Source organism: Mirounga leonina, unplaced genomic scaffold (assembly GCF_011800145.1).
Source record: "Mirounga leonina isolate KUSES-001 unplaced genomic scaffold, KU_Mleo_1.0 Mir_454, whole genome shotgun sequence".
Classification (NCBI taxonomy): Eukaryota; Metazoa; Chordata; class Mammalia; order Carnivora; family Phocidae; genus Mirounga; species Mirounga leonina.
This window is the reverse complement of record NW_023270763.1, coordinates 14,762,893-14,781,401: the sequence shown is the minus strand read 5'-3', so window position 1 is coordinate 14,781,401 and position 18,509 is coordinate 14,762,893. Positions and strand designations below refer to the sequence as shown.

Genomic DNA, 18,509 nt, shown 5'->3' with positions numbered 1-18,509 from the left:
GCTGCTGATTTGGTGGGTGTTAAATACTTTTGTGGCAACTCTCATCCTGTAGATAGGAGTTTAGATGGGAATGCTGAGAAAAGCACAGGAAGTGTGATTTATTCTGTTTTTCTTTTCTCAGTTCTGTGTCAGGGAGTATTTGCTTGAAAGCTTAAGGGCCTGGCAAGCATTCTGTCAAATGCTCTGTGGCTTTGCCATCTTCATTTTCTTTTCTTTTCTTTTTTTTCTTGGAGGATAGGAGGTTTATTTAACACCAGTGGGCTCAGAGGGGAGCGGTCTCCAAAGGTCTCGCCATCTTCATTTTCTTTTTTTCTTTTTTTTTTTTTTAAAGATTTTATTTATTTATTTGAGAGAGAGAGAATGAGAGAGCACATGAGAGAGGGGAGGGTCAGAGGGAGAAGCAGACTCCCTGCCGAGCAGGAAGCCCGATGCGGGACTCGATCCAGGGACTCCAGGATCATGACCTGAGCCGAAGGCAGTCGCTTAACCAACTGAGCCACCCAGGTGCCCCGCCATCTTCATTTTCTAAACCTCCGTCATCTGAACGGAGTCCTGGGGAGTAGGAGATTCTTTCAGCCAGGAAAACATGACTTTGTAAGGCTACTGATGGAGGAGGACTTGCCTGTTCGATGGTCACTTTAATTGAGAGTATATTTTCCTGCCTTTACCACTGCAGTCTGGAAAAGATACATACATTTATCATAAATGTATACATAAATATATACAGTATATATGCCATTTATAGCATTTATTTATAGCCTAGGTCCTGTATGATATAGCACTTTTACTTTTCATTGTGAATGTGGCTTTATTACTGTTAAGTAACAGTGGTATTATAGGAAAATGACAAGTTACATGTCCCAGGGAATAGGAGAAACGACAGTGTGACCCTGCTATCCACGGTCAGTCACTCAGCACGTATGCTCTGGCTTAGAGAGAAGTGGAAGGTAATAGGGGTGTGAGAGAGGCCTGCTCTCACTGATTTTGTAATTCAGCTTGGCGGAAGGGCCCTTCTCCTGTCTTTCTTTCGTACGTCTTTCCGGTTTCCCTCTCCCCAGCCCCAAGTAAAACTCCAATAAACCCAAGCCCAGATTGGAAGTTGACTGGGTAATAGTCTTTATATCCTTGCTGATTTTTGGTGTAATTTTTCTATCTATTTCTTAGAGAGGAGCGTTGAAAACTCCAACTCTAATTGTGGATTCGCCTTTCTCATTTCAGTTCTATCAGTTTTACTGAAGCTGTGATGTTAGGTGCATATACATTTAGGATGGTTATGTCTTAGTGAATCTGCCCTTTTGTCGTTATGTAATGTCCCTCGTTATCTGTAGTAAGGGTTCTTGTCTAGAAGTTCAGTTGTCTGGTGTTAATTTAGCCATCCCAGCTTTCTTTTGATCAGTGGTTGCATACTATCCTCTCCCCATCCTTCTGCTTTAACTTCCTTCAGTATTTGCCTCAGAGCAGGTGTGCCGTTAATGAATTCTCTTAGTTTTTCTTTACCTGAGGATGTCTGTATTTTGCTTTCATTCTGTTTTTGCTGCATGTAGAAATGTGGATTGACAGCCTTTCTGTCAGTACTTCAAAGCTATTGCTCCATTGTCTTCTGGCCTTCATGGTTTCTGATGAGAACTTCCCAGTAATTCATATAATTGGTCCCTGAAATGAGTTCTGCCAGAACACAGTAAGCTGTGGGAGGGGAGTGTCTGTAAGTCTTACTGAAATGCTCAGCCCCACGTAAGTGGTGAAAAAGCACATTGTCAGCATTGAGAATAGTGTGAAGTAGGATGCATGGTGATGAACTATGCAGATAGCAGTTGGAAAAGCTATCACATTCTGGTGAAAAAATATAATCAGATAGTGCTTGAACTTGTGATCTTATATTTAGTGAAAAGGTTCACAGACTTTGTGGATAATGCTATTTCAGGTTTATCATTCAAATCACTTTTCCTTAACAAAACTACTTTAAAATAACACATGCTCTTTGTAAAAAATAAGAAAAATATAGAAAATAAAATAAAACTTACATTCCACCTTACAGAAATCTTAAAGTGTATTTTCTTTCAGCCTTTTTTACTATTCACCTTTATGTATATTTGTACATGTTTGAAATCATGTTGTGTATGAAATTTTGTATCAGTTTTTCTCACCGAGCATTATAACAAGCATTTTCCTGTTGAAAAATCTTTTCTAAGCATAGTGACTACATAATTATAAATGAAAGTGCCATAATTTAATTTGCCATTTATCTGGTGATGATGTGGGTTTTTTATTCCACTAATATAACTAATTATGTGAAGGATGTGTTTTTGTAAGAAGCTTTGTTTGCATTTAGATTATTTCCTTAGAGTCCTAGAAATGACATTACCAATTGAAAAGGTTTGCTATCTTTTCTTGTAATTTCCTATGAACTGTTTGTAAAACTACTAACAAAGTCTGGATCTGTCATTTATTGGAAATATTTTTCCTAGTCTGTTTTTTGCTCCTTCAGTTGTTGTTATTGTTGATGTGCTTAAATTTTACATTTTTATCTATTATTTTTAAGCTTATGGAATTTTTTCTCACCCAGAGAGTTAGAAAATAGTCACTTCTGTCTTTATGCTACTTTTTTTTTTTTTAAAGATTTTATTTATTTATTTGACAGAGAGACACAGTGAGAGAGGGAACACAAGCAGGGGGAGTGGGAGAGGGAGAAGCAGGCTTCCCGCGGAGCAGGGAGCCCGATGCGGGGCTCGATCCCAGGATCCTGGGATCATGACCTGAGCCAGGGGCATATGCTTAACGACTGAGCCACCCAGGCGCCCCTTTATGCTACTTTTTAAGACTAATTTTTTTTATTCTGTTAAGCAAAGTTTACCATCCTCATCATTTTAAAGTATATAGTTCAGTGGTATTAAATGCTTTTATCTTATGCATCTGTCACCACCATCCATCCCCATAACTCTTGATCTTGCAAAACTGAAACTATACCTATTAAACAATAACTTCCCATTCTTTCCTCCTCACAGCTCCTAGCAACTACCCTTATACTTTGTGACTCTATGATTTCAACTACTCTGAGTATCTCATATAAGTGAAATCATACAGTGTTGGTCTTTTTGTGATGGCTTATTTCACTTAGCATAATGCCCCTCAAGGTTCATTCATGTTGTAGCATGTGTCAGAATTTCCTTCCTTTTTAAGGCTGAATAATATTCCACTGTACATATATACCACATTTTTCTTTATCCATTTATCTGTTGATGGACTCTTGGGTTGCTTCCATGTTTTAGCTGTTGTGAATAACGCTGCTATGAACATGGGTGTACAAATAGCCCTTTGAGACCCTGTTTTCAATTCTTTTGGGTATAGACCCAAAGTGGAATTGCTGGGTTATATGGTAATTCTACTTTCAATTTTTTAAGGAGCCTCCATACCATTTTACACTGGAGCTGTACCATCTTACATTCCCACCAACAGTACACAGGGTTCCGGTTTTGCTGTGTCCTCACCAACATTGTTTTGTTTTTGTTTTTTTGATAGTAGCCATCCTAATGGGTGTGAGTATCTCATTGTGGTTCTGATTTGTGTTTCCCTGCTTGTTAGTGTTGTTGGGCATCTTTTCATATGCTTATTGGCCATTTGTATACTTTCTTTGGAGAAATGTCCATTCAGGTCCTTTGCCCATTTTTGATTGGTATTAGTTCTTCTTTAAGTATTTGGTAGAATTCACCTAGTAAAGCGATCAGATACGAGGCTTTTTTGTTGTTGCTGGGAGATTGGTGGTTACTGATTCAATCTCGTTACTAGTGATGGGTCTATTCAGGTTTTCTATTTCTTTGTGACTTCTTGGTAGATTTTGTGTTTCTAGAAATTTGTCCATTTCAACTAGTGTATCTAGTTTCTTGACATACATTTGTTTGTAGTACTCATATCTTTTTTATTTCTGTAGAATTGGTAGTAATGTCCCCACTTTAATTTCTGATTTTAGTAATTTGAGTCTTCTCTTTTTTTTTTTTTAGTCCCATCTAATTAAAGGTTTGTTGATTTTTGTTGATCTTTTTGAAGAATCAACTTTTTGTTTCATTGATTTTTCTCTTGTTTTTCTGTTGTCTGTTTTATTGATCTGATCTTCATTATTTCATTTCCTTCTGCTAGCTTTGGATTTGTTCATTCTTTTTCTAATTGCTTAAGTTGTAGAGTTAGGTTGTTGATTTGAGTCCTTCCTTCCTTCCTTCCTTCCTTCCTTCCTTACATAAGCATTTGTAGCTATAAATCTCCTCCTTAGCACTGCTTTTGATGCATCCCATAAATTTTGGTATGTTTGTGTTTTTCATTTTCATCCATATCTGAGTATTTTCTAATTTCTCTTGCAATTTCTTTTTTGATGCATTGATAGTTTAAAGGTGTGTGATTTAATTTCCACAATTTTGGGAACTTTCCAATTTTCTTTATGTTCTGATTTCTAACTTCATCCCATTGTGGTCAGAGAACATACTTTGTATGATCTCTAGCTCTTAAAATCCATTAGACTTAATTTTTGGCCTAATTTGTGGTCTATCCTAGAAATGTCCTGTGTGCATTTGAGAAGATTGTGTGTGCTCTTGCTGTTGGGTGGAGTGTCCTACATATGTCCTTTAGATCCAGTTGGTCTGTTGTGTAAAGTCCTCTCTTTCCTTCCTTGTCTTCTCCCTGGTTGTTCTTTCCATTGTGAGTGGGGTATTAAAGTCTCCAACTGTATTGTAGGGCTATTTCTGCCTTCAGTTCTGTCCATATCTGCTTCATGTATTTTGAAGATATGTCATCTGGTGTGTAAATGTTTAACTGTTGTATATTCTTGCTATTTTGAACCTTTTATTAATGTATAATGTCTTTGTCCTGTATAACCTTTTTTGATTTAAAATCTATTTTGTCTGCTCATAGTATAGCCATTCCTGCTCTCTTTTGATTACTATTTGCATGGAATATCTTTCCATCCTTTAACTTTCAACCTGTGTGTGTCTTTGGATATAAAGTGAGTTTCTTGTAGACAGCGTAGAGTTGGATCATGTCTTTTTTATCCATCTAACAAGGTCGGTCTTTTGATTAAAAAGTTTAATCCATTTCAATTTAAAGTAATTACTGGTAAGGAGGGGCTTATTTCTGTCATTGTACTTTTTTTTCCAATATGTCCTATTGCTTTTTTGTCCCTCATTTCCTACGTTTTTGTCGTTTTTAGTTGATTTTTATAGTAAAATGTTTAAATTCCTTCTTAATTTCCTTTTGCGTGTATTGTATAGCTGTTTTTTTTTTTTTTGTGGTTACCGTGGGGATTACATTTAGCATCGTAAAGATGTAACAGTTTAATTTAAAGTTATTGCAGCTTAACTTCAATAACATGCAAAAACTCCACCTTTACAGCTTTGTCCCTACCCCTTTCAGTTAATTGATGGCACAGAACTACATCTTAATACATTGTGAGCACAGAAACATAATCTAGTAATTCTTTTAAATGCAGTTATCTCCTAAATTATGTAGGGAACAGGATTTGGAATTACAAACCAAAGTTGCAATAATACTAGTTTTACACTAATAATTTTTTTCTTTAAATGTATTAGTCTCTTAGGGGCGCCTGGGTGGCTCAGTCGGTTAAGCGGCTGCCTTTGGCTCAGGTCATGGTCCCAGGGTCCTGGGATCGAGCCCCGCATCGGGCTCCCTGCTCAGCGGGGAGCCTGCTTCTCTGCCTACTTGTTCTCTCTCTCTCTCTATCTGTCAAATAAATAAATAAAATCTTTAAAAAAAATGTATTAGTCTCTTAAATCATGTAGAAAACAAAGGTTACAAACCATTGTCACAATAACACTAGTTTCATAATTGCCCCCGTATTTACCTTTATTGAGATCTTCTCCATATGGCTTGCAGGTACTACATAGTGTCCTTTCATTTCACCCTGCAGGAATCCCTCGAGCATCTCTTGCAGACCAGGTCTAGTGGTCATGAATTGCCTCAGCTTTTGTTTATCTGGGAATGTCTTGACTTTTCCCTCAGTTCTGAAGGATAGTTTTGCCAGATATGGGATTCTTGGTTAGCAGTTTTTTTCTCTTAGCACTTTGAATATCTTGGCTCACTGCCTTCTGACCTCCAAAGTTTCAGATGAGAAATCTGCCCATAATTTTATGAATGATCCCTTGTATGTGATGATTCACTTTTTTCTTGCCACTTTCAAGGTTTATTCTTTGTCTTTTGAAAGTTTGAGTATAATGTGTCTTGGTGCGGGTCTCTTTGAGTTCATCTTACTTGGAGTTTGTTGAACTTCTTCAATGTTTACATTCATGTCTTTCATTAATTTTGGGAGATTTCCAGGTATTGTTTACCTTCATATATTTTCTCTGTCCTTTCTTGTGGGACATTCACAATGTGCATGTTTTTCTGCTTGATGTGTCCCACAGGTCCCTTGAGCTCTCTTTGCTTTTCTTCATTTTTCTTTCTGCTCCTCAGCCTTGTTAAGTTCCACCGTCTTATCTTCAGGTTCACTGATTCTTCTGCCTGCTCAAATCTGCCCTTGAATCCCTCTAGTGAATTTTTCATTTCCATTATTATACTTTTCAGCTCTAGAATTTCTTTTCGGTTTCTTTATAGGCTTCTTAGCTCTTTATTGATATTTCCATGTTGTTTACATGTTGTTTTGTTGATTTTCTCCACATCTCCCTTTAGTTCTTTGAGCACCTTTAGGACCATGTTTTTAAGGTCTGTCAAATATATCTGCCATAAAGTATTTTTCAGGAATAGGTTCTGTGGAAATATTTTTTTCCCTTTGAATGGGACATACTTTCCTGTGTCTTTGTATGCGTTGTGGTATTTGAATCTAGTTATGTGGTAGCTCTGGAAATTAGATTCTTCCCCTTCCACAGGGTTTGCTGTTTTTTTGTTACTGTTTTTGTTTTATTGAGTTTTGTAGGCTCTCTCTGTAAGGATCAGGCTGAGGGGTAAACTTAATGTCATGTCTTTTCTGAGCCTTTCCCTGGGCACGCGTAGTAACTTTCTGTTTTTCCCCGAATCTTCCATTGCATTTGAATATCCTAGTCTTTAATGTCTGGTTCCTGAAAGGGTGACAGTGTAAAGTGAAGGGGGATACAAATAAGTAGAGGCCCTTTCAATCTCCTGGAAGTCACTTCAGCTGGAGGGGTAAGGCCTTGCAGACACCGTGTGTGTGTGCGTGTGTGTGCAGGGGCGGGTGGTGGTCGTGGTTCAGCAGCATTGGCTGTATGCCTCTTTGTACCTCTCTGATCAGAAGCCGCAATTAGCAGTCAGAGCATAGGTCCCCAGTATTTTGCAGGACAGGATCCTTTTTGCCCACCCTAGCTACCACAAACGGTGTGCAAGCTGTCCCAGGAACACATGCATACATAGCTGTCTGCCACATGGCTGGGGGTGGGTAGCTCCTCCTGTGCTAAGAGCTGAAATTGACCGTTCAAGCCTTTTCCTGGAAGTTGCAACCCTTCAGCCAACTTGAGTTTCAGAATAGTTAGGTTAGATTCTGCCGGTGCACCTGTCCAGGTGGGGAGGCTGATTCCTGTTGGGTCCTCCTCCTCCATCTTCCCCGAATTCATCTCCTATTTGTACTTTTTAAACAGTTTAATCAGTTGGAATTTATTTTGCTCTAGAGTAGGAAAGAAATATCTAAGTCAGGGGTCAGTAGACTTTTTCTTAAAGGGCCAGATAGCGACTTTTTAACATTTGTGGGTCATATGAGCTATGTTGCAGCTTCTCAGCTCTGCCGTAGCACAAAGGCAGCCATGGACAATAAGTAAACAAATGTGGGTGACAGTATTCCAGCTAACTTTACTTGCAGAAACAGGCAGCAGACTGATTTTGTCCCATAGGGTGTAGTTCATTGACCTCTGCATTGAATTCTCCATCCTCTGTCAAAAATTGGAGTCTGAAATTTTACCCACGTGCATATAGCAGGTTAGCTGGCCACAGTGTCATGGATGCTGGCAGAAGGCACGGACAGTTTATTATAATAATAGGTGTAGCCAGAATATCATTATTTACTGTGGTTCCTGAGCCCCCAGCGCCCATGGAGCAGCTCTATAGGGGCCAGGTAACATCTGCATATATGTTGTAGGAGGGGAGCCCCAAGTTTAGGGAAATGAAGCTGTTATAGTTGATAGTAATCCTGCCTGACCTTTGTCCTAGAGGGACATCTCCTTATTATACTGGACAGTAAACATACGTATCATTTGCTCCAGAGAGAGAGACACTATATCTTCTAAGGCTATTCACTATACAAACCTTTTTGAAAAGATAGTCTAGAATAAAGGCAGTCAGTGTTGCTTGCATGACATTTAGAGAGAGAGAGAGAGAGAGAGAGAGACCCATGGAGATGTGTCTCCCAACAATCCATCTCCATTCCTCCCCCCTGCACCCCCACCCACAAATTGATGTGCATAGAGCCTGCCTGGTGATGGTGTCTTGCATTCATTCAGCGTGGCTCTGATGGGCTGCAGTTGTATTTTCTTGGACTCTCATTTGCCTTGAGGCCAAGAATTCATAGATTCATGAGTCTGAGGCTATCTGTAATTTTTTCCCCCTAGATTTATAACATAGATTTAATTCTAAGTGTGTATTACTCTCAGGTCTTTTCCTTTTTCACCCTGATTATTTACTAATTTTCAAATGTGAGAGCACTTCCTTTCCCAATGTGTTGTCTGAGGATTTGCGGTCTGGACAAGGGGGGCATAAACCCCTTTTTCCCTGTTCCTTTCTACTATGCACAACTCTGAACCCTGGAAAACACGAGAAGCACCAAATGAGAACTTTGAAAGGTAGTAAGAGGAAGGCTAACTGGTTTGGGACGCTAGGAGTGGAGGAAAGATAGGGCAATAGGATGTTTTACATCTCCCCGCCTAAAGAAGAAGGTAACATCTGGGTGACATGTTTCCTAATCCTTAATGTAGCAACAGAAAACCACCTAAGGAGGCTCATTCATTCCCAGTATGGAGTGAAGAGTCCCTTCAACAGGATCAGGCAAGCCCAGTACCACTGCCAAGAGGACCGGTTGGGAGCCCCACTGACAGTAATCAGCTAGGACAAGTGGTCTCTGCACCTGAAATTCCCCTCTCCTGTCAGGAGATACCAGGGTGGCCCGATGAAAGTGGAAAGAGGGAGATCCCTTCCCATCACCTCCTTTTCCAGGAGGTGACCTGACCTGTGAAATGCTCTCCATCCCTGCTGGGCCTGAGGCTTCCCTTCCCAGCTGAGAGACACCACGGTGGCTGAGTGGCACTGGCAAGAGGGATCAGTGGGGAAGCGGTCCAGCTGGGGAAGCCTCTTTGCCCATGTGGCCCGAGACTCCCCTGTCCCACTCAGTTACTGGGGCTGTCAGGGGCAGTCGGCCAGAGGCACTTTGCTACACAAGCAGCCTACCCTGGGAAGCCAGCTGGCATGACATTCTCCTCCTCCGTTGAGAGACCCCCGGGGAGTCATCCTAGAGAAACCCCTTGACTTTCTCAGAGGGTAACAGCAGAGACCAGTGGGATCCCAAGCAAAATTATACTGCAAAGTTCTGAAAACTAAACTGCCGTTGGAACCACAGCACACGAAAGTGGTCCCGGACCTGCATGCTCAACCTAAACAAAGTGACTGCCTGCTAGAATAGGAGAATTAAATAGGATCTAGAGTCCCCTCACATAGTAGGTGGAATGTCTAGGATGCAATAAAAATCACCTGTCATGCCAAGAACCAAGAAAATCACAACTTGAACAGGAAAAGATAATGAACTGATACCAACACCGGTGAATCAGATGATGGAATAATCTGACAAGGATTTTAAAGCAACTGTCATAGGGGTGCCTGGGTGGCTCAGTTGTTGGGTGTCTGCTTCGGCTCAGGTCATGATCCCAGGGTCCTGGGATCCAGCCCCGCATCGGGCTCCCTGCTCGGCGGGAAGCCTGCTTCTCCCTCTCCCATTCCCCCTGCTTATGTTCCCTCTCTTGCTGTGTCTCTCTCTGTCAAATGAATAAGTAAAATCTTTGGGAAAAAAAAAAAAATAAAGCAACTGTCATAAAAATGCTTCAGCAATCAGTTACAGTTTCTCTCGAAACAAATGAAGAACTAAAAAATCTCAGCAAAGAAATGGAAGTTATAAAAAGAACCAAGAGGGAATTATAAAATTGAAGAATACAGTAACGGAAATAAAAAAATTCAACCGAATGGGCTCAGTAGTAGAGTGGAAATGACAGAGGATAGAATCAGGGGCCTACCACATCAGTAGTATGATCTGTAGATAGGATAGCTGGATAGAATTTACCGGGTCTGAACAACAGAGCAAACCCCAAACCAAAGAAAAAATAAAACCAAAGAAATCCACATCATGATACCTTAGAAATAACGATCTGAAAAGTAAAAGAGAAAGTATCTTGAAAGATGCTAGAGAAAAATGATCTATTAACATTAATTTGACATCAGATTTCTCATCTGAAATCCTGGAGGCCAGAGAGAAGTGGTACACATTTTTCAAATGTTGAAAGAAAATACCTGATGACCATTACTTCGGTATCTGGCAAAACTGTCCTTCCTGAATGAAGATTAAATAAAGACATACATGAAAGAGAGCAAAGAATTTGTTGTTCGTTGATCTGCCCTTAAAAATTGGCTAAAGGAAGTTCTTCTAATGAAATGATAAAAGAAAGATTATTGGAACACAAGAAAGTCAGGAAGAATGATGGAAAGATCAGAAACATGGGTATGTGCAAGGAGATGATCATTTTCCTCATGATTCTTAGAAATCGTATTTGATGATTGAAACAAAAATTAAAATACCATGTAATACTCAGAGCAATGATATTTAATTTAAAAGAGGAAAAGTTAAAGGGAATGGAAGTGATGTTTCCATGCTTCACTTGAGGTATAAAATGTTAATAGAGCAGACTCTGAGAGTCATGTATATATGTAAGTGTACATATATATACAGTATATACATAAGTCCTGTATATATGTAAGACTTAGAGTACCTACTACAAAAACTATACAAAGAGCTACCAAAAACTACGACAGATGTTTACAAAGGGATACCCTAAAAGGAAAAAAAAAGCACCATAAGATAAATTAAGATGGAATACTAAAAATGTTTAAGTAACCTGCAGGAAATCAAGAAAAGAGTAATGGGTATGAGAATGAGAGGAAACAAATAAGAAAATAGCAGACCTGAGGACTAATGTATTAGTGATTGCTTCAAATGTAAATATTCTAAAGATTTTATTTATTTATTTGAGAGTGACATGGGTAGGTTGAGTAAAATGATAGAAAGATACATACCATGAGAATAACCCAAAGAGCAGGATTGCCTATATCAATATCAGATTAAGTAGACCTCAGAGCGAGGAAACATACTAGAGACAGAGAATGACATTTCATAATAATAAAAGGATAATCCACACTAAATGTGTATACATCAAACATTGGAGGCTCAAAACTGACATAGTTGAATGGAAAAATCTTAAAAAATAAAAAGTCACAGTTACAGTTGGGGACTTTTTTTTTTTTTTTTAAAGAGCTCAGGTGTGAGTGGGGGAGTGGCAGAGGGAGAGAAGAGAATCTCAAGCAGAGTCCCTGCTGAGTGCAGAGCCTGACATGGGGCTCGATCTCATGACCCTGAGATCATGACCTGAGCCGGAACCAAGAGTCAGACGCTTACCCGACTGAGGCACCCAGGCACCCCTATAGTTGGGGACTTTGAAACCCCTTTCAGCGTCTGTTAGAACTATTTGACGGAAAATCACAAGGATATAGAAAATCTGAGCAACACAATTAACTAATAGGATCTGATTGACAGATATAGAACATATTACCCAGCAACAGCAGAATACATATGTTTTCGAGTGCCTGTGGAACATTGACCAAGACAGACCATGTCCTCGGCCACTGAACAAATCTCAGTGGGTTTACAGGAATTGAAATCATAATGTTGTTCTCTGACCATAATGGAATCAAGCTAGAAATAAATAATAGAAACAAAAGGAAAATCTCTTAACTATTTGAAAATTAACGCATTTCTGAATAAGCCCTGGGTCACAGAAGAAGTCCCAAAGGAAATGAAAAAATACATTCCACTGAATGACAATAAAAATAAACTATACGTGGGATGTAGCTCAAGCAGTGCTCAGAGGGAAATTTACAGCAATAAATGCTTACATTAGAAATGAGGAAAGATGGGGCACCTGGGTGGCTCAGTTGGTTAAGCAACTGCCTTCGGCTCAGGTCATGATCCTGGAGTCCCTAGATCGAGTCCCACATCGGGCTCCCTGCTCGGCAGAGAGTCTGCTTCTCCCTCTGACCCTCCCCCCTCTCATGTGCTCTCTCTCAAATAAATAAATAAAATCTTTAAAAAAAAAAAAAAGAAAAGAAATGAGGAAAGATAGCAAATCAGAAATCAATGAAAAGCTAAATGAGTGTAAATGTAAGTGAAAATCTAATTGTAAATCTAGGTAAATGTTAATGGAATAGAAGACACAATATGGTAAATTGTCAGTTTTCCCCTAATTGATCTGTACGTTTAATGCAATTCCTACTAAAATCCCAGTAAGGTTTCTGTAGAAATAGACAAACTTATTCTAAAATTTATAAGGAATGGTCCTAGCCCTAAAATAGCTTAAACAGTGTTGAGGAAGACGAATAAATTACATACCCTGATAAAAGAGCTTACTCTAATGCTATAGTAATCAAGACAGTGTGGTACCGGTGGAGAGATGGATCAGACCCATAGACCGATAGAACAGAATAGAGATCCCAGAAATATAACCCACAAACATGCCTAACTGATCTTTTACAAAGGTGCAAAAGCAATTCCTTGGAGGAAGGATAACCTTTCCAACAAATGGTGCTGGGGCAATTAGACATCCAGAAATCACCACATCACACACACCAAAAGTACATTCACACGCACAACCACACTCAAAAGTTTTTTTTAAACTTCACATCTTACACAAAAATTAACTGGAAATGGATCATCGTGAGCTAAACTAAAATAAAACTATAAAACGTTTAGAAAAAAATAGTTTTAAAAAGAGAAATGTGTCATCCCTCTTCTCACATGCCTCTGTCGCTTTATCCTTGTAGCCCTTCAGTATTCAGTTTGGACAGCACCCCTCTGGGAAGTTGTCACTGCTCCTGCAAGGCCGGCTGGCTCAGTCATCTATCTCACGGGCTCCAGTAACACCATGATGGACATTTGGCTTTTCTCTGCCTGCCCAGCATTTGGGCCTTTTCATGTTTGGGGAATTCCCTGTTAAATTATGGGGAAATACCTGTTAAATTAGCTTTTGGGGAATTCCCTGTTAAATTGGGGAAATACATGTTAAATTAGCTTTGTTTAGCGCAAGGGCCCACTGCCTGCAACAGAAGCCAAGGAGGAGAGATACTGTTTCCTGGTATCACCTGTTGGCAGCGTGGGTATAACAGTCATTTAGGATGGTCATTGCCTTTGCCTGAGACTTTGAGTATGGAGTGAGTGATGGAAAGGACCTGGGACACGGAGACCTCATTGTTGGGCTCATGGCAGCAGCATCTGCTTCTCAGGGGTGGTGCTGGTGATGGTGTCCAGAGAGTGGTGGCATCTACAGTAGAAGGCTTCTGAAGGGTTGAGGGCTGGTCCTGCTGCCAGTCGGCCTTCATTCCTGCCTTTCTAAAGATTCTATGAGCTGTGGGGTCCTTTCAATAAATCCCTTTTCTTTTTAACCAGAGTCAGTTTCTGTTGCTTACAAAAGAATCTTGATTGATTCAAATACTCTATCATAATAGTATTGCATATTTTGCCTGTTTACTTGCCATTTCCTCATACTAGATCATGGTTGGAAGCTCTGTCTTACTCATTCTTGGACATTCAACATACAGCGTGCTTGAGGTATATTACCTTTTCAGTAAATAATGAAATGTTCAGGTCTTCAACTTTATTTCTCCATTGGCATGATATTTAGTGGCAGGTTCCCTGTGACTTTGGCATTTAGAGGGCTTTTATTTTTAGTTTTCAGTGCTGTTTGCAAGATTTGAATATTTTGTTTGCCTTTTGGATATTTTATTGGGAACTTGAAAGAGAATTTGTAGTTACCTTGAACAATATTTTTTCTTCCCTCCTTATTTTTCTTAATGCAAGTACCAGGTGAGATGGACAAGGGAACCTTTTTTATCAGGGCAAAAAATAAGACTTTGTGATCAACCGACAGAGTAATCAGCTGATAGATTTTTTGTAATTTTCGTTCATTGTGCTCCATTTTATTTATCTATCTATCTATCTATCTATCTATCTATCTATCTATTTATTTATTTATTTATTTTAAAAGATTTTATTTATTTATTTGAGAGAGAGAGAATGAGAGAGAGCAAGCACATGAGAGGGGGGAGGGTCAGAGGGAGAAGCAGACTCCCTGCCGAGCAGGGAGCCCGATGCGGGACTCGATCCCGGGACTCCAGGATCATGACCTGAGCCGAAGGCAGTCGCTTAACCAACTGAGCCACCCAGGCGCCCTGTTCATTGTGCTTTATAATGTTAGCACACTGATATATATTACACACAATTACACACACACACACGGGCTCCTTGTGTCTCCTTGTTTGTTCCTGTTAATTCCATCATATTTCAGTCGCAGCAGAGATGAGTCAACATCTCAGTTATCTTGGATGACTCTCTTTTGTCCCTCCAGTGGGAATGCCTTTGAGTGTACTTCCTTAGTACCCTTCCCCTTTTCTCCATTAATATGAGCCAAGTCACCATGACCTTATTTGCATAGCTTCCCCCCAGATTTCACTCTTACTGAAATCAAGCCTGTCTTGCAGAGTTTCTAGATGGATCTTTCTGATGAGACCTCAAAAAGCTTGATAATATCTTGTGATTCCAACCCTAAGTTGATCTGCACTGTCTCTTCATATTATTCATTCTTACCTCACTCACCGTGGTTTTACCACTCACATATTAAATAGTGTCCTTTTTGGGAAAAATCTGTTTCTTACATTCATGCTGCTTGTCCCCTTAACATTCTCAGTGTGTTCAAGTTCTGCCCTTCAGTTGACATAGAATATGCTCCAGGATGCATTCCCTTACCCACCCTCCCTTATTCAAAACAGAGATACCCTTTCATATGAGTGCTGCTCCCCTCTTCTTGGAGCTTATCTTACCTATCCCTTGGTATTATATATTATTGTACTAGTATTATTTGAGGCAGTTGAATGGATTTGAAAATGAAAGCATCAGTGGTCTTCTCTATAGAGCTTTCAGAGTTAATGAATCATAGGTTTATTTCATTGGGTTTTAGAAAACTTAAAGCACCATTAAAACCCAAAGCACCATCAAAACAGTATAGTGTTAATTTTCTGTATCATGCAGATATCAGTAGGGGTATTTATGGTTTGAAATGCACATTTTTTTCTTAAAAATGATGTCTTGGTATTTTGTTTCCTTGCCTTGAGGATTTTATTCAGATTATCATTTGTTTTTTTACTTTCACAGTCGATGCTCCGAGGGAGAGGAGGTTGCTATAAACATACATTCTATGGCATTGAAAGCCATCGTTGCATGGAAACTACCCCAAGCTTGGCTTGTGCAAATAAATGTGTCTTCTGTTGGCGGTAAGTAAAAATGAATGGCTGTGGTGACCAAATATGTAACCGTCTATAATAATCCATTTCTGTTCAGCATTGCGCTAAAATTTACCTAAAGCTCTGCTGTTTCTATAATTAATCCCCCTTTTCATTCCTAATATATTTATGCATTTGATTGTTTTTCCTTGATCAGTTTCATCAGGGGTTTGCCAATTTTTTGTCTTTTTGAAGACAAAGGTTTTAGCTTCATGAATCCTCTGTATTATATATTTGTTTTCTTGTTCAATAATCTACTACTACTGTTTTTTTTTTTACCCCCGTTCTTTTTCTAACTTAGACTGTTAACTCATCAATATTCGGTCTTCTGTAAGTCTTTAATCAGAAATTTTCATCTAAGTACTTCTTCAGCTACATTCCATAGATTTTGATTAGTTATTTTTTAAATTATTATTTTTTTGAATATAGTTGACATACATGGTAGTTTCAGGTGTGCAACATAGTGATTCAACAAGTGTAGCTCTCATCTATTACCATACAACACTATTATAGTACACTTGACTCTATTCCCTATATTTTACCTTTTATTCTTATGACATTCATTCGGTAACTGGAAGCCTATGTCTCTCACTCCCTTTCACCCATTTTGCCCATTTCCCATCCCTCTCCCTTCTGGTAACCATCAGTTCTCTGTATATATAGTTCTGATTCTCTTTGTTTGTTTGTTTACTCATTAGTTTTGTTTTTTGATTACACATATAAGTGAAATCATATGGTAATCTTTGTCTCTGTCTGCCTTATTTCATGTAGCATGATACTCTCTAGGTCCATCTCAGTTGTCACACGTGGCAATGTTTCATTCGTTTTTATGGCTGAGTAATATTCCATTGTACATATGTACTACATCTTCTTTATCCGTTCATCTATTAGTGGACACTTGGGCTGCTTTCATATCATGGTTATTATAAATAATGCTGCAATAAACAGTGGTACATATATCTTTTTGTTTTCTTTGGGTAAATACCCAGTAGTGGAATTTTGGATCATATGGTAATTCTATTTATAATTTTTTGGGTAACCTCCATACTGTTTTCCACTGTGGCTGTACCAATTTATATTCCCATCAGCTGTGCACAAGGGGTTCTTTCTCCATATCCTTGCCAACACTTGTTATTTCTTGTCTTTTTTGTTCTAGCTATTCTGACAGGTGTTAGGTGATATCATTGTGGTTTTGATTTGCATTTCCTTGATGATTGATGTTGAACATCTTTTCATGTGTCTGTTGGCTATCAGTATGTCTTCTTTTGAAAAATGTCTGTTCGGATCCTTTGCCCATTTTAAATCAGATTATTTGCTTTCTGGTGTTTAATTGTATAAGTTATTTATATATTTTGGATATTAACCCCTTACCAGATACACCAGTCTCTTCTAGTGTTTTCTCCCAGTCCTTTGACAGTTTTTAATTTCCTCTTTAGTTGTTTGGCTCATTCTTTGCCTGATGAATTCTCTCTGATTTTGTCCTTGGCTTTCTTTTATTGCTTTGTGTTATAATGGTAGGAGAAGTAAACCATCTCTGTGGTTTCATTAAATACCTGTAGTTTGACATCTTTATATTCTTGTTTTTTTGTTTTGTTTTGTTTAGAGAGAGAACTTGTGAGCTGGGGGGGAGGGGCAGACGGAGAGGAAGAGAGAGAATCGTGAGCAGGCTTCACACCCAGCACAGGGCTGGATGCAGGGCTCTGTCTCACAACCCTGAGATCTTGAATTGAGCCAAAATCAAGAGTTGGACGTTTAACCGACTGAGCCACCCAGGTGCCCCAAACACCTTTTTATATTCTTTGTCTCTAGCCCTAGTCTCCCTTCTGAGTTTACATCCTCTGTATGCAATTGTCTGTTGGATATATTCTCTTAGATGATCCACAGGTACTTTAAGCTCGATTGTCCACAGTGGAATTTATTATGCTCTCTGTTAACCTCTAACCGTTAGCTATCCAATGGCTTAGGCTGAAAAACTCTTCTTTCTCTAACTCACTGTATCCATTTGTATGTCTGATTCCATTTAGATTATCAATATTTCACCCTTTAGCAACCAAAATGATTTAATACTTGCCAGCCTAAGCCATTTCTTAATTTATCTATCATATTGGTACAAGAGCTATAATTCTTTTTTTTAAAGTGGTTTTATATCATTGATCATAAAAGTAATCCATGCTTATTATAGAAACTTTTAGAAAATACCAAAAATATGAAGAGAAACAACTATCTATAATTCCAGAATCCAGACAAATCATCGTTAATGCTTTGGAGTATTTGCTTGCTTTCTCTCTTTTTTTTTCCCCTAAGTCATCTTATTTTTTCAAAAACATGGTTGAAATCATTCTCTACTTTCTGTTTTTTTATCCTGTTTTTATTTTTTAAAATATAAGACTCTTGCTCTGTCATTAAAGTCTTATAGGCATAAACTTTTTGTTTTGAAATAATTCTGGATATACAGAAGAGTTACAAAGATAGTAGAATTTCTGTATATTTTTCACCTAACTTTCCCTAATGTTAAGTAAGACCTTACTTAGCTATAGAACAATTATCAAAACAATTGTCAAAAATAATCAAAAAGAAATTAACATAGATGCAGTGCTATTAATTAAACTGGAAACTATTTGAGTTTCATCAGTTTTCCCACTAATATCCTTTTTCTTTCAGAATGCAGTTTTGGGTCCCACATCACATTTAGTTGTTATATCTCTTCAGTTTTTTGTTGTCTGCCACAGTTCTTCAGTCTGTCCTTGCTTTTCATAACCTCAACACCTTTGAAGAGTACTGGTCAGATATTTTGTCTGATGTTTTCTCATGGTTAGATTGAAGTTATGGATTTTGGGCTACCATAGAAGTGATGTGACCTTTTCAGCAGGTCCTATTAAGGGATACATGATATCATTATGTCCTGTTACTGGTGGAGTTAACCTTTA

The 18,509-nt window shown here is 38.7% G+C and overlaps 1 protein-coding gene across 3 annotated transcripts in view; it reads left to right on the top strand.

Annotated features, from left to right (window-relative positions):
• The window catches only part of LOC117999523 (S-adenosyl-L-methionine-dependent tRNA 4-demethylwyosine synthase TYW1), a 206,348-nt gene that overhangs the window by 60,014 nt on the left and 127,825 nt on the right, over positions 1–18,509 (top strand). For all 3 annotated transcript variants that reach the window (XM_034988723.1, XM_034988724.1, XM_034988722.1), the window contains one exon: positions 15,455–15,573. In XM_034988723.1, coding sequence (XP_034844614.1) covers positions 15,455–15,573 — 119 coding nt within the window. The remainder of the gene's footprint in view (positions 1–15,454; positions 15,574–18,509) is intronic.